At 36.3% G+C, this 14,596-nt stretch overlaps 1 protein-coding gene across 1 annotated transcript; it reads left to right on the top strand.

The window, feature by feature from the left end:
* The first annotated feature begins 885 nt into the window (after positions 1–885).
* Positions 886–3,183, top strand: LOC141332720 (uncharacterized). The gene is made up of 6 exons (XM_073837689.1): positions 886–1,246; positions 1,427–1,489; positions 1,923–2,078; positions 2,394–2,453; positions 2,541–2,615; positions 2,700–3,183. Exons 1-6 carry the CDS (start codon positions 1,088–1,090, stop codon positions 2,796–2,798), a joined length of 612 nt encoding a protein of 203 aa, XP_073693790.1. The 5' UTR covers positions 886–1,087; the 3' UTR covers positions 2,799–3,183.
* Positions 3,184–14,596: the final 11,413 nt, after the last annotated feature.

Here is a 14,596-nt window from a genome sequence, read left to right as displayed (position 1 = left end):
TTCTCAATATTTAGATTTTTTTGCACCCTCAGTTTCCAAATTTTCAAACACTTGTATCTCGGCCAAATATTGTTCTATCCTAACAAACAATACATCAATGGAAGCTTATTTATAGCTTATTTATGTCCCTTATGACTAGTTTTGTGATACAAAAACAGGCAAGGTTTGGTTGTGAAAAGGCACTACTGAGGAAAGTCTTAAATTGTTAGACTTTTGGGATTATTTCACTGTAAGTACTTCTAGTTGAATTTTATAAGCTGAAAGCAGGTTTAGAACAGTATATCATAAAAATAAATTAAGACAGTTTCTGAGACAGATTTAACTGAGTGTACATAGTTAATAAAAGTCCCTTAAGGTGTAACGTGACACAGTAATACATTCTGCCATGTTTGAACGTTCTAACCTAAAAAGAAGAAAGAATGAGATGAGATGCGATGAGATATTGCAAAGTGGCCTAGATTTCAAATCCCCCTCAGTTTCCATTAGTGACCCTTATCACCATATTGGTTGATCAGTCGTCTAGTTTCCATTTGATCAGCCGTCTAGCCTAAAAGTCTTAAACCTGTAGATACGACATTTTGTACTTACTAACAATCTTTTGTACAAGTATAATTCATAGCGCCATTTACGTTGCCCTTAATGAACTTTCCTTGACCAAGACTGTGGTTTGCGTAGAGATTCAGAATCTGGGACATCCTCGAGCCGCATAAATGTCATGACCTCATTATAGAGTTGTAATACAATTTTGTGGTGACTTTCTTTTATTTAAGCTCCCTCGAGTTGCATGAAGCAGCCAGAAAACTTCGCATTCTGCAGCGGCAATCTGAGCCCAGACATGATCCCCATTGGAAATACCATCCAAAGTGGATTACATTACAGTTCAGGAGTCTGCCATCATCACCTGTCTTGATCTCAACTGGAAAGGCAGCAACAAAGAGAAAGGACTTTGCTGACGTCACCAGGAAACTACAATAAATACAAAGGTGAGGACCAGAGCGAAGGCAAAAAGAAGGAAGAACGGAATGAGGCAGGTGTATCAGCAGGACCTGCTATCATATACACTCATTTAGTCACTCTGGAACTGAGTATGGCCGGCGTTTGGCGGTATTGTTTTCTGATCCTGATTTTCGGCATTCCAATGCACACATATGCGGCGGTAGTTCAAGGTGCAAATTGTGTCAAAGAGGAACCCTGTTTTGATCTAAACGTGTTGGCTAATATGGCTGAGCGTGTCAGCAAAGACGTGGTGAGTATACTTGTCCTACTATCAGGCTTGTTTTAGAACTGAAATTGCCCATTAATTACATGCTAATAGCCGCATGCACTTGTTACCAAAAGTGAGGTTGCGCTAAAAGAAGATTGCTAGCATGCTTTTTGGAAATGCCTTAAATATTTCAATTGGTGATGGTTTGTATAATCTTCTCAGACGGCTGCGGATGGTGAGAAGATCCTCCTGAAGCACAGATCCTTTGACAAAATTGGGAAAAGGGTAAGATTCATATTATCAGTTATTCATTGATGCATAAAGGTAGTTACTCCAGTTACTGCATGTTAAAATCGAATGTACTGTATATGAAAATATCATCAATGTAAACTGGGGGTCCTGTTATGAGGCGGGGCTCAGTGATGGGCTCCTATATGACATAGCCAGCTAATTGGGAATGGGGCCGACCCATAAAAGAAGCCCAACCCTTTGGGCCTCGTAAACTTTAGAAACAACCTTAATAAGCCTCTAAAAAACTGATTTGTATGTCACGTTACATATTTCAGTCTTCAAAATGGTTCTATGTCCGCATGACTAAACACTAAAGAGAAAAGGATCAAGATGTACCTGTGGAATTTTTTTGTTCACTATCATGTTATCTACATTTGGCATTGGGTTTCACAAAAGTATAATAACCTGAACTGCTTCCATTCATCAGAAAAATCTCCACAGCTGTGTCCTGGAGAAAATCATCAATCTGTTTGAAGATGTTCTCGACAGGACGAAGGGGAATTACGTCCATAACAAAGAAGAAATAAACCACCATCTTGAGCTCATACACATTATGGAACAACTCAAAAAATGTTTGTATAAGGTCAGCACGTTTTGTTTTCAGAATGCATCAACAACTTCGTCATGCTGCATCATCGTGTTTTTGAGTGATGTAATTATATCATATATAAAAGGGAAAATACAAACCGGAAAGACAAGCATGGCCTCTTTTTCACTAACGCACCTTAGATAAGTTTGGATATCCAAGCACTAACCAAAACCAGATCATGATGGTCTTTTCAGCTAGTAGGTTTACTTAAAATGACCTAAAACATTGGTTTGGTTTCTAAACTATTCTTTTTCTTAAGCTCTTCTAAACAACTGACAAATTTCTTGGCTACCACTTCTTTTGTTTCAGACAAAAGATGAATGTAAAAAGCTATTTAAGAAGTCTGACATCACCACAACTTCCTCCCTGGTAGATATTCTTGCACATATTTCCTATATATGTTAAATATGAATAATAGTGAAGCAATTAAAATGCTTACATATGTATTTTATCTAGATACCAGAGAAAAACATGAGCCCAAATCAGCTTGCTGTCTTACAGCTGCAAAAACTGAAATCTGCCAGTAAGAAGGTAAGAGTTTCAAACTATTTCAAAACTGATTAAACCTGTTTTTGCATGTTTCTCATTGACTCTTTATCTTCATTTGTTTTACAGCTTGACGATGTGCATATTCAGGAAATGGTCATGGATGAGCTGAAATCCCTTCATCTCTACATGAAGGGGAAAGGTTTCCAGAAAAAAACGAATGACTAAAAAGAAGCATCCCGTTCCGGCCTACAATGTGTTACTTCACCTGATCACTTTAGGATGTGCCAGTTTAAGCAGGGACAGAATAACAAGCTATCTCTTCTGAATGAGACCCAACTTATTTTTCTGACCTTTTTTTGTTTCTAATAAGGTATTTTAGTTGTCCGTGCTTTTAGTGCAGATGTCTTTGTTGCTTTTTTAAGTAATGACTATTTAAACAGTATATGCATATTGCTTACATACTTTCGGTGAAAGATTGAGTGTACTGCAGTAAACGCAGATGAGAAAATAGACAAGATATAGATAATTTTGTCAATGAAAACACAAAATATGTTTTTCTTTGTTTTCTATTGCATTCATTTGTCTGCTCAGTAAAATATTTTTATATCGCTCCACGTGTTTGCTTAAGTTTGTTTGTATGTGTGAAAACCACATCATATAGGAAATATTCCTGTAAGTGTCCAGAAACATTCAGCTTAAATTTGAACTCTATCTACAAAATAGGAAAAACAGATTTTTTGCAAGACACTACTGGTATTCTCTTTGGGAAATTCTTAAGTTCCTGGATTGAATTGATTCTCATAAACTGATAATATGATTCCTAATATAATTGTAACCATATGTTGAATCCATCCATATTATATATGAACTACTTATCTCTGCCGTTCATCCCTATGCATGAGTTAGATGCATGCTTGCATAAAACTCATGCAATACAATACATGTGAAACACAATTACTGCGTATGATGAGATCAGCATTTCTCTAAACTCATAACCCATATTTAAAGAGATAGTTTACCCAAAAAAAATTCTGTCATCAATTACTCACCCTCATGTGGTTTTAAACCCCTCATTCAACTTTGGAACACAAATTAAGATATTTTTGATGAAATCCGACAGCTTTCTTGCCCTGCATTGACAACAAAGCAAGTGAAACATTCAAGGCCCAGAAAGGTAGTAGGGACATTATTAAAATAAAAAATAATGACTTTATTGAACAATTTCTTCTTCTTTGTCAGTCGAAGCAATGCATGCAGTGGTACGTTGTGGTAATGTCATGAACGTGCATCAAAAACTGACACGAAAGAGAAGAAACTGTTGAACTGTTGGCACACAAAAAGTATTCTCATAGCTTCATAAATTTACAGTTGAACCACTGTAAACATGGACTATTTTAGCTATATCTTTACAACCTTTCTGGGCCTTAAATGTGTCAGTTGCATTGCTGTCTACACTAAAAAGTTTTCACCAGATTCAACTTAAAAACGTAAGTTCAGCAGCTGCCTTAAGTTTTTAAGTTAAATCAGCTTAAAACTACAAGTCATTTTAACTTATTACAATAAAAAAATGTTGATTTAACTTTGAGTTTAAATGACTTAAGTTGATTTAAGTTGAAACAGGTGAAAACTTTTTACAGTGTATGCAAGATCAGAAAGCTCTCGGATTTCATCAAAAATATCTTAATTTGTGCTCTGAAGATCAAGGACTTATGGGTTTGAAACAACACAAATCGAAAATACCATAGAGATAGGATGCATAACTTTTGATATGACAAACAAAAAAAATATGCATGCAATTGAATCCATTTTAAGAGTTTTTTTGCTCTCCTAGCAATGCACAATCATATTGCATGTCATAATTTGTATTTTAGCATTGTTTTAGAATTGTGCCCACCAATTGTGAATAACTGATATTATATTTGAGTAGAGGTTTATTTTTTCAGTAAAATAAATGCTGCAGTAGTGATGTGCTTGTTCGTGTTAATTAAATTCCTTTGATTATTTGATGCTCAACTATATTGGAACAAGGACTGAATTGAAAAGTGAAACTTCAAATACACACCATGACCAAGCAGGATATCATTGCTGCTGAGCCTCAAAACAACAGTGACTTAGGGAGTCAAAACTCCTCAGATCTTGATGATTATCTCATTTGAATCATGCTGAAAAACAGCCAGAAATACACAAGAAACAGCAGCGCCCACAGCGGAAACTGTGGCGGCTTGATGAAAGCCGTGAATGTAAAGTAAAGAAAGAAGATAATGAATGAATGAAGGAACGATAAACCTTTCATCATCTTCCAGGTCTGAAAAGAGGATTAAACACATGATTACTTTTTTTTTTTTTATTTCACGCATAAGCGCGACAGCTCTGCCTCGTCGCATGAAGTGATGTCACTGAGAAACCCCCAGTCTCCCATCACTTCTGGTAAGCGGCTGCGGCAGCTTACGATAAGCAGAGCAAAGTTGACCACAGACTCAGCCTTCTACTGAAGGGTGGTGTACAACACAAATAGCGAGAGAGAGAGAGAGAGAGAGAGAGAGAGAGAGAGAACTGTGACAGAGGCCTGAGATGCACAGTGACAGCCTGAAGAATTTGATGAGAATCAATTAAGGTACTTTTCACAGGGAAACATTACCTGTTGGCAAATTAAAAGAAATCAAATAAAGCATGATAATGAGACTGTGTTTCTATTTTCAATAAATTGTTGGATCTCCCTTCACCTGTTGCAGCTTCTGTACTTCTTCTACACAGCACTATTATGTCAGCAAATTATCTTAGACGTTCAAGTTAAAAATAAAAGTATATCTATTTGTGTGTATATGAGTAGGTGCTTGTCAGCACTTTCATTTTTACTCAGATTCTGCTCTGCATCCAAAATGCACTGTGAGCATCTCTACACACTACAGGTTAATGACATCAGCTTTTAGAGGCTTGTTCCCTGAACAACTGAGCAGTAAATCTTACAATATGTGGAAAAAAATATTAAAGGAACACTCCACTTTTTTTGGAAATAGGCTCATTCTCCAACTCCCCCCCGAGTTAATAAGTTGAGTTTTACCGCTTTGAAATCCATTCAGCCGTTTTCCTGTTCTGGTTATATCACTTTTAGCATAGCTTAGCATAAATCATTGAATCCTATTAGACCAATAGCATCGCGTTCAAAAACGACCAACGAGTTTCGATATTTGTCCTATTTAAAACTTGCCTCTTGTAGTTATATCCACAGCAGGCGGAGTAATAACACGCAGCACATGTGCAAATGCTAACCTAGCTGGGAACTAATTTCAAGCGCTGCATGATATTACGTCGCTTGCTGCGTCCATAGTACGGCAGCAAACTTCCTTGACTATTACGCCGGAATGGGAGTGTAGTTCCTAATCTTATTGGCCTAGAAAATCGCAGCTTTATATTTTCCGACAGTATTAGTACATGATATAACTACAGAAGAGTCAAGTTTTAAATAGGACAAATATCGAAACTCGTTGGTCATTTTTGAACTGAATGGATTTCAAAATGGTAAAACTCAACTTATTAACTCGGGGGAGTTGGAGAATGAGCCCATTTCCAAAAAAAGTGGAGTGTTCCTTTAATTATTTGGAAAAGTCCCAGTTAGATTTTAAATGGGCAATTATTTGGCACTTTTGCAAGAGGTCAGTGTGCTTTAATGTCTGATTACTTTTGCTTAAACAAATTCTAGTGAGAAATATTGGGTATGTTACAGCGTGTCTACACCGGACAGGACAGTTGTCACATCAAACTTAAGACTTTCTTCACTAGACGCGACAAAGTGACCATTGCAGAGCATGTTAACGTTGTATCAGTACATCATACCCTGCTGAAAAAAACACCTAAAACCAGCCTAGGCTGGTCTTAGCTGGTTTAGGCTGGAAGTAGCTGGTTTTAGCTGGTCTCCTAGCCTGGCCAGGCTGGTCAGGCTGGTTTTAGCTGGTGGTTTCCCAGCCTGACCAGCCAAGACCAGCCTGACCAGCCTGGCCAGGCTGGGAAAGTGGCCAAAACCCCTCTAAAACAAGCCTGCTGACCAGCTATGACCTGGTTTTAGCTGTTTTTTACCAGGGTAAATAGGCCGAGCCAACAGTTTACTTTTGGAGGATTTGTCGTGATGCGTCACATCCAATGTAGACAGCATCACTGATTATAATGGGTTCCATAGTATTTTGCTGCGTCGTGCCGCACCGCTTGGGTCCGGTTTAGACACAGTGTTACATAAACTATTACCTCAAAGGTCTTCATCTTAGATGATCCCTGCTGAAAAAAACAACCAGGCTGGTTTTAGCTGGTCATAGCTGGTCAGCAGGCTGGTTTTAGAGGGGTTTTAGCCACTTTCCCAAGGAGAAACCAGCCTGACAAGCCTGGGAGACCAGCTAAAACCAGCTACTTCCAGCTTAAACCAGCCAAGACCAGCCAACCAGCATAGGCTTGATTAAGCTGCTTTTTTTCAGCAGGGATAACAATTAAATCTGTACAACAATACCGTAATTTTGACAATATAATCAAATATGTGACTCTGGACCACAAAACCAGTCATTAGGGTCAATTTTTCTAAAATTGAGATTTATACAATCTGAAAGCTGTATAATAAATAAGCTTTCCATTGCTGTATGGTTTGTTATGATAGGACAATATTTGACCGAGATACAACTCCTGTTTGAAAATCTGGAATCTGAGGGTGCAAAAAAAATCAAAATATTGAGAAAATCACCTTTAAAGTTCTTAGCCATGCATATTTCTAATCAAAAATTAAGTTTCGATTTAATTACAGTAGTAAATTTACAAAATATCTACATTGAACATGATCTTTTATCCTAATGATTTTTGGCATTTAAATTTTTTTTATTAATTTGACTCATACACTGGATTGTTGGCTATTGCTACAAATCGATTTATCTATATTCTACAGTATTTCAAATTTAAATGAGAAGGAAATGATACAGTAATCATCTGTGAAAGATAAGAGAGAATGAATCAGTTTGGAAAAAAGTCAGGATTGCAGCTAATTAGATCATCAACCTTTGAAGTTCCTGCTCGTCACGGTTCTCCTCACCGCATTACCCTCTGAAATCGAAGTTCACCCACTTGTCACTGAAATTTACCGCTGTTTGGAGTTTCGGGGAGAATGTTCAGGGACTGGCACATTGTGTAGGCTGAGGATATCTAAAGGTTCCACTGTCATATGGGTTTCGTGATATTTAGGCCTTCATGTAATGTGTGCATTAAAACGGGAGCATGTCTGTGTTCCCGGTGTCATGTTCTCATTAAAAAGGTTCATCTGAACAACACAGTTAGAGAACACTTTATTAATTCACTTGATGTTAAAGGCAGACTTTGTGAATAACTGTAATGAAATTATTTTGAAAAATTGTTAGAGAAGTAGATGTTGAGCAGTTATCCAACCATAGACCATATGATAATTTAATCCTTGAGTGGTTAAAGGGTTAGTTCAACCAAAAATGACACCAAAATGACCACGTTTAAGGCCCAGAAAGATAGTAAGGACATTGATAAAATAGTCCATGTGACATCAATGATTCAACCTTAATTTTATGAAGCTACGAGAATATTTTTGCTCTTCCATGTCAGTCTTCGACGCGTGTTCATGAGAGTACCATTGCCTTCTCCCAATGGACGGAAACTATTAATGTACAATTTTGACATTCAAACACACTTCATTCAATATAACTTGACCGCCGTTGACTTGCACAATCTGCAAGAGTTGTATCGGAAGCAAGGTGCAAAGCGGTTTGGAGATAAGGATCAGAAACTCAAATAGCAAATTATATCGATGCATATCGTGAAACCAAAACAGACACAAAGGAGCTGACACATCCTTTCTCAGAGGAATTTACAAGACTGTAGGTACATGTGTCAGGCATCTGGTGCACTAAACCACAAACTACTGCCAGCGATTCTTGTGATAAAGGCAAGGTAGATTAATTGAGATTGGTTGATTATAGGTTTTGGGTGTTCAGATGTTATGGCGGGAAACAACATTAAACAACTATGAAACATTTCACATCAGTTGGCGGAATCTTCAGTTAGCATAGCCATGCTACAATGCTACATTTAGCTAATATGTTCAAACCCTATTCTCTGTACTCTCTTGTAGAAGTTTCTTGCATTTGTAAGCATAAACTCAACCTATATGTTAGCCCCTGCAACAGTTCATTTGCATATAGTTTCCATGAGCTGTCATTTCAGAACGTGTCACATTTCCTGTGCATGCTCAACTGCTCTGCACGCTGCGTGGTTGTAAACATGTAGGAGTGAAGACCAACAAACAGTAACCCTTTGACAAATGCAGTGTTTATGCAGTGTACTGTTCAACCTGCTGCATACAAAGTTAGTGAGTGGCTTGGGTACAGTAAAATAGAGAATGAGTGCCACTGTCCATTCGAAGAGCGAAATAACACACTGATGCTAAAGGAATGTCCCTAACCCGAATGGGACAATTCTACAATCATTTCTGTTTCATAGGTGAGAAGGTCAAATTAAGAAAAGGTGATTGGAAAATACGGATGAGTCAGGCTCCACCCACCCACACGCACATGCTCTCTCAAACGCGTTGCCTCATGGACCATGAGTATGAACAGCTTATTTGAGTGGCCTTAAATTTTAATCATGCACTTTTAGAAATTATAATAGCCTACAAATACACTATAAACAATATGGAGTTTACTAGGATAAGAGATTCCTTTAGAGAAATTATAGAATTACTGGTTTAAAGAATATAAAAGCCACTTTTAAAGAACTAATTAAACTGATAAAACTTTTAAAACTGTGCTAGTCACAATTTCCAGATTCACAACTGCGCACAATATCTGTATAGCCTACTTGCAGGAACAACACTGCCATCACTCTTGAACACCACATACAGCAACCATCAGGGATGGAAAGTATTATTCAGAATTAATGAGCATAACTGCGGTTATTCTTTGAAGACACCTTGAGGTTAAGGTTTATAAAAAGGTACACATGAGGTGTAAAAAAAGTGTTAGCAAGACGTTAGTGTCACTAGGCCATGGTTTAGTTGAAACAAGGATACTGTGCTAGGGAGGGGCTGAGGGTATTTCCAAAAACACACTTTTCTCCTCAGTATAAACTGGACTGCTGACAAGAAATAGCACTCTGGTTAAGTTGATATGCTAATGAATATAATAAAAAAGTAATGAAAATTAATGTGGCAGGGTGCTTTGAATTCTTCACTTTACCTCTAAATTGAGGGGGGAAACTATGGAATAAACTATGGAATGGATTATTCAAAAGAAAAAGAGAAAAAAGAAAACATTAAAAATGTATTAATGTATTAATTCATTGCAAAATAGGCCTGCTTCTGCACAAAGACACGGTGATATAGCTCCATCTCGTGGGGGACGTCGAAAACAACTCTAAACAACCGAACTGATAAAAACACGGAGAAATAAAAATTAAATAAAAAGCTCAAAAATAAATGGAACTCAGGGCCAATCCACTGAATTTCCGCAATTATGACTAAATAAAAGCTGAAAGCCATTAATAATTTTATAAACAGTCATATAATTCAAAAGTCGTATTATTGTTTAATAAGCACATTTCAAGGGTAATTAAAAATTAATAATAGTAAAAACAACGTCAGCATTCATTTGGCTAGCACTGGCGCGGTAGCTTTGCAGCTACAGACCAGGTGTGTTTCTCAACGGTGACTATACTTAATACTTTATATTTTGCACTAATATTGCACATGTTGGTGATTTTGGTGTAATTTCAGTTGTACAACTGGCGTATTATTAATGTGCTTTGGGTCAGTAACAACAAAACACATTATATGTCTCATTAGGCTTAGCATAGCGATTTTTGAAATTCGCGCTCTTTTGAAAAGGCATAAGTTACTGGAAAACTGTAACGTTATTCTTTGAAGACTTTAAAAATACTGGTTTATATAACTGATTCTGATAGCCTACATTTCTTTTATCACAGTTCCTTGGTGCCATGAATATATGAACGTTTCAAAGAGAATGAAGATCTCCGAGGAAGCGTTCATGGAAGAACACAAGGTAACCTTAAGTACTCTGTGTAAGTTATACCCTTGTTGGACATTATGAAACATAACTACGAATCCATAAACGATGAAAAATAGCGCAAAAACATACTATGCTTGTCGAAATTATACTGACTTTCAGTTTAAAATGTTAAAATTAAAGTTAGCATTTTGCTTAAAGTTATCATATCAGCCTGAATCAATGTAGTGTAACATTACTTCTGGGCCCACCTTAAGGAAAATGTGCTTTTTGGTTTGCTTACAAAATCTAAAAAATATATGGGGTGGAAAAGGGAGCCTTTTACCCAAACTTTTGGTTGTAAAAATAAATGATAAATTATTAAATTATCTCAAAGGTGAACTCTTAAATGAATGATGTTGATAATTAACCATTTCATGTCAACCAATGAAAAACTCAGCTATTTATTATCACATACATTGTGCATTTTAGGCCCAACAATAGGAGTTTTTAAAAAACTGTTAATTCAAAGTCATTATTAAGATATTTGCCTTAAAATGTATTTGGTAATATGATTACCAAATGATTCACATTTGATACATAAATCAATAATAGAAATTGTTTTTAAATATTGAATATTAGATCAACAGTGAAACATAAATTAGGAAAATGCTATGCTGAGTTTTTGTGACATCTAGTGGTTAAGAAGAAAATAAAATTAACTGAAAATAATCATATTGTACCCTAATACATAAAACATATTTTAATAGATGTATACTATAAATATGTATCAATAAATATGTTCATAAAATGCATAATTCATATTTTGCAGGCATCTGAAACCCTTTTCAAAGTGGAAGCTTGTTTTGGAAAATCTGAAAGAAGTACGATCGTTGAACTTCGAAACCAGCTGAGAACAAGGTGAGGAACAGCAACAGACATCAAAATAAAGCAGATGTAGGGATGAATGAAATAAGTAAATGTAAAATACTGAGATCTCTGTTGAAATCACTTGACTAGCAGAGTTTTGCAGTTTGACCAAATTCAAAATAATTTTAATTTACCTGACTCTTTTTCCAGTGGTCAAAGCACTTTGCAAAAAAGTAAGCAAAACAGTATATCTAAGCCAAACAGACAAGCTAATCAAATATACAACAAAACCATATACATACTAAAGACAAAGCCGTAACATAGCATAGGCATAATAGGTATTCAGATTGACACTGACAGTAATAGATAAATAAGTATAAAACCCACCAGTGCAAACAGAATGAGTTTGGACTTAAAAAAAAAAGCTTCAAATAGACAGTCCCTGTTGGAGTGGTGAATGCAATGGATGTGACAAACAACCTGCAACCTGAAGATGACAATTGCCGAGATTAATAATAGCCACTACACCACGAAATGCCTTTGTTCAAGACTCAGCCACACCATCCACAGCAACCACACAGAAACAGGTAGGTTAGCATGTGCCAATATTGTGAAATGCAGCAGCCTCTCTGAGAAGAGTGGAGAAAGAAGAATAAAGCATTAACAATAGGCTACATAAAGAAATAAAACAAAAAGACAAATAGCTCAGACATGAGTCACTGGTGGTTAATAAATTAAAACAACACATCCATGCAAAAAGGTTTTAGTATAAAGAATACTGGAATAAACATGAGCCAGTAAAACAAATACAAATTACTTAGTGCACGATTAAAAAAAGAGAAGATTCTTTGCAAATTAAAATATAAGTAGAAATCCCTTAGATGAATTGGTTAACCAAAAGAAAAAAGTCAAAGTCAAAACCTTTTCCCTCCTTCCCAACATACAATCTAAAATTGTAAATGGCTATAATATCCCAGAGCATTAAATGCCAGGAAATACTGAGGTAAGTTTCTTCAAATTTAATCCTACATACACAGTCAAGGAATGACAGCAAACCTAAACAGGTAAAACACCATGACATTGTTGAATTTCTTGTGTTTTTCTCTGTGTGACTTTCTGTGCTCTGCTGAAAAGGTCTCATAAGCCAATAAATTCATGGTAATACAACTTAATGTAAAACCACTGATAACTACAGTTATCAAAAGTTTACATACACCTTGCAGAATCTACAAAATGTTAATTATTTTATCAAAATTAGAGGGATCATGCAAAATGCATGGTATTTTTATTTAGCACTGACCTGAATTAAGATAACATAAAATATATTTACATATAGTCCACAAGAGATGAATAAAAAAATATTAGTTGAATTAATAAAAACGACCCTGTTCAGAAGTTTACATACGCTTGATTCTTAATACTGTGTTGTTAACTGAATTATTATTATTTTTTGTGAGTCATTCATGAGTCCCTTGTTTGTCCTGAACAGTTAAACTGCCCGATGTTCTTCAGAAAAATCCCACAAATTATTTAGTTTTTCAGCATTTTTGTGTATTTAAACCCTTTCCAACAATGACTGTATGATTTTGAGATCCATCTTTTCACACTGAGGACAACTGAGAGACTCAAATGCAACTATTACAGAAGGTTCAAATGCTCACTGATTCTCCAAAAGAAAACCCAATGCATTGAGAGCCAAGGGGGGGAAAACGTATTGAATTTGAAGATCAGGGTAAATGTAACTTATTTTGTCTTCTGGGAAACATGTAGATAGCTTCTGTAGCTTCTGAACAGTACTAAGTGAAACAAACTGTGATATTTAGGCAAAATAAAAATAAAAAATGTACACGTCTTCATTCTGTTCAAAAGTTTATACCCCTGCCTCTTGATGCATAGTTTTTCCTACTGGAGCATCAGTTAGCATTTAAACCTTATTAATAGTTGCATATGAGTCCCTCAGTTCATTTTCACTTTTGTCTGCTGCGTCCACTATCATTCTCCTGAAATTGATATGATGAATTCTGGGATTGTCTTCAGAAAGACCATGTGTCTCTGTTTCACAGCTCACTAGGACTGTCTGACATTTATCTTTTATTCCAAGCAAAGCACACTTTCTGGCTTAGTGAGCTTTACTCTGATTACTAAGGGTTGCTGTGGCTGACAGGCAGTAGAGACAAACAGGCTGCTCATCCATCACTGGGTTAAGGCATTTTTTTGTCACTGTGTGAATCAAACATAGAGAAATTGCACTTCCACAGTTTCTCTTAGGGACTTGTGTCTGGTAGGTTGAGCAACAGGAAGTAATGGTGTGGAATAATAAAGATGTCTTTGTGGACTTGCTGTTGTATAAACTAGTTCTGTTTGTACAGATGATACAAAAACGCATGACAGTTCTTGGAACAGTTATCTTGTTCTTCGTTAGACTGAGCATGCACAATTATTTGAGGACATCCTGAAATTGGCGCTTTGGAATTACAAGCTGTGCAAATAAAAACACTGTGTCCTATTCAGTCATCATTCCCATTAAAGTGTGACTATGGTTTCAGTGCCCACCCAGGGCCCACTTCCCACTTAGAATTGCATAGTATCTATACAATTGAAGTAGCTTTATATTTTCTGTAAATGATTATCAGATACACAGGGAAAGTAAAATACTGCATTTTGTGCAGATGTGACAGATATCAAACAAAATAAATACTTATGTGCAAGGATGCCAGATATTTTTTCTAATGTCCTATCCGTTGCTGTGCACACAACAGTAAACAACACCCTAGCAACAAGTGAGACCTGTCATCTGATATAGTTATTCATCTGTGGCCTGTCCGCAGGAGAGGAGGACTTTCTTTGTAAACCTATATAATGTCACCTTGCCTGAGGAACTTGTCCTAGCTTGTAGAAACTGTCTGATTCTTATGTAAACATTAGTGTTTACAAAAGAAGGTGTCTCAGTGTGGACACATCCAACAGACTGGAACAGGTTAACTGGGCTCTATCTTAGTTAATAATGCTAAAGTATTAATAAATTAACATGTGTACTCGCTCAAAATGATCTGCCGAGATCACAGTAGAGCAGCATAGTGTGCTTTTCTGCAGAACTATGCATTTCATCTGGTATTGGTACTATAGTTATTGTTCTGTGCATTAGATTATCTTGATTTA

This window comes from Garra rufa, chromosome 4 (assembly GCF_049309525.1).
Source record: "Garra rufa chromosome 4, GarRuf1.0, whole genome shotgun sequence".
NCBI lineage: Eukaryota > Metazoa > Chordata > Actinopteri > Cypriniformes > Cyprinidae > Garra > Garra rufa.
Note: the sequence above shows the minus strand (reverse complement) of the source record. Positions and strands in the feature narration are given on the sequence as shown.

What these genes read in the sequence shown, in the direction of transcription:
- LOC141332720 (XM_073837689.1), top strand. Translation starts at nt 1,088, where the DNA reads ATGGCCGGCGTTTGGCGGTATTGTTTTCTGATCCTGATTTTCGGCATT. An exon ending in TCAAAAAATGTTTGTATAAG is followed by an intron (nt 2,079 to 2,393) that starts GTCAGCACGTTT and finishes CTTTTGTTTCAG; the next exon opens with ACAAAAGATGAATGTAAAAA. An exon ending in TCACCACAACTTCCTCCCTG is followed by an intron (nt 2,454 to 2,540) that starts GTAGATATTCTT and finishes TATTTTATCTAG; the next exon opens with ATACCAGAGAAAAACATGAG.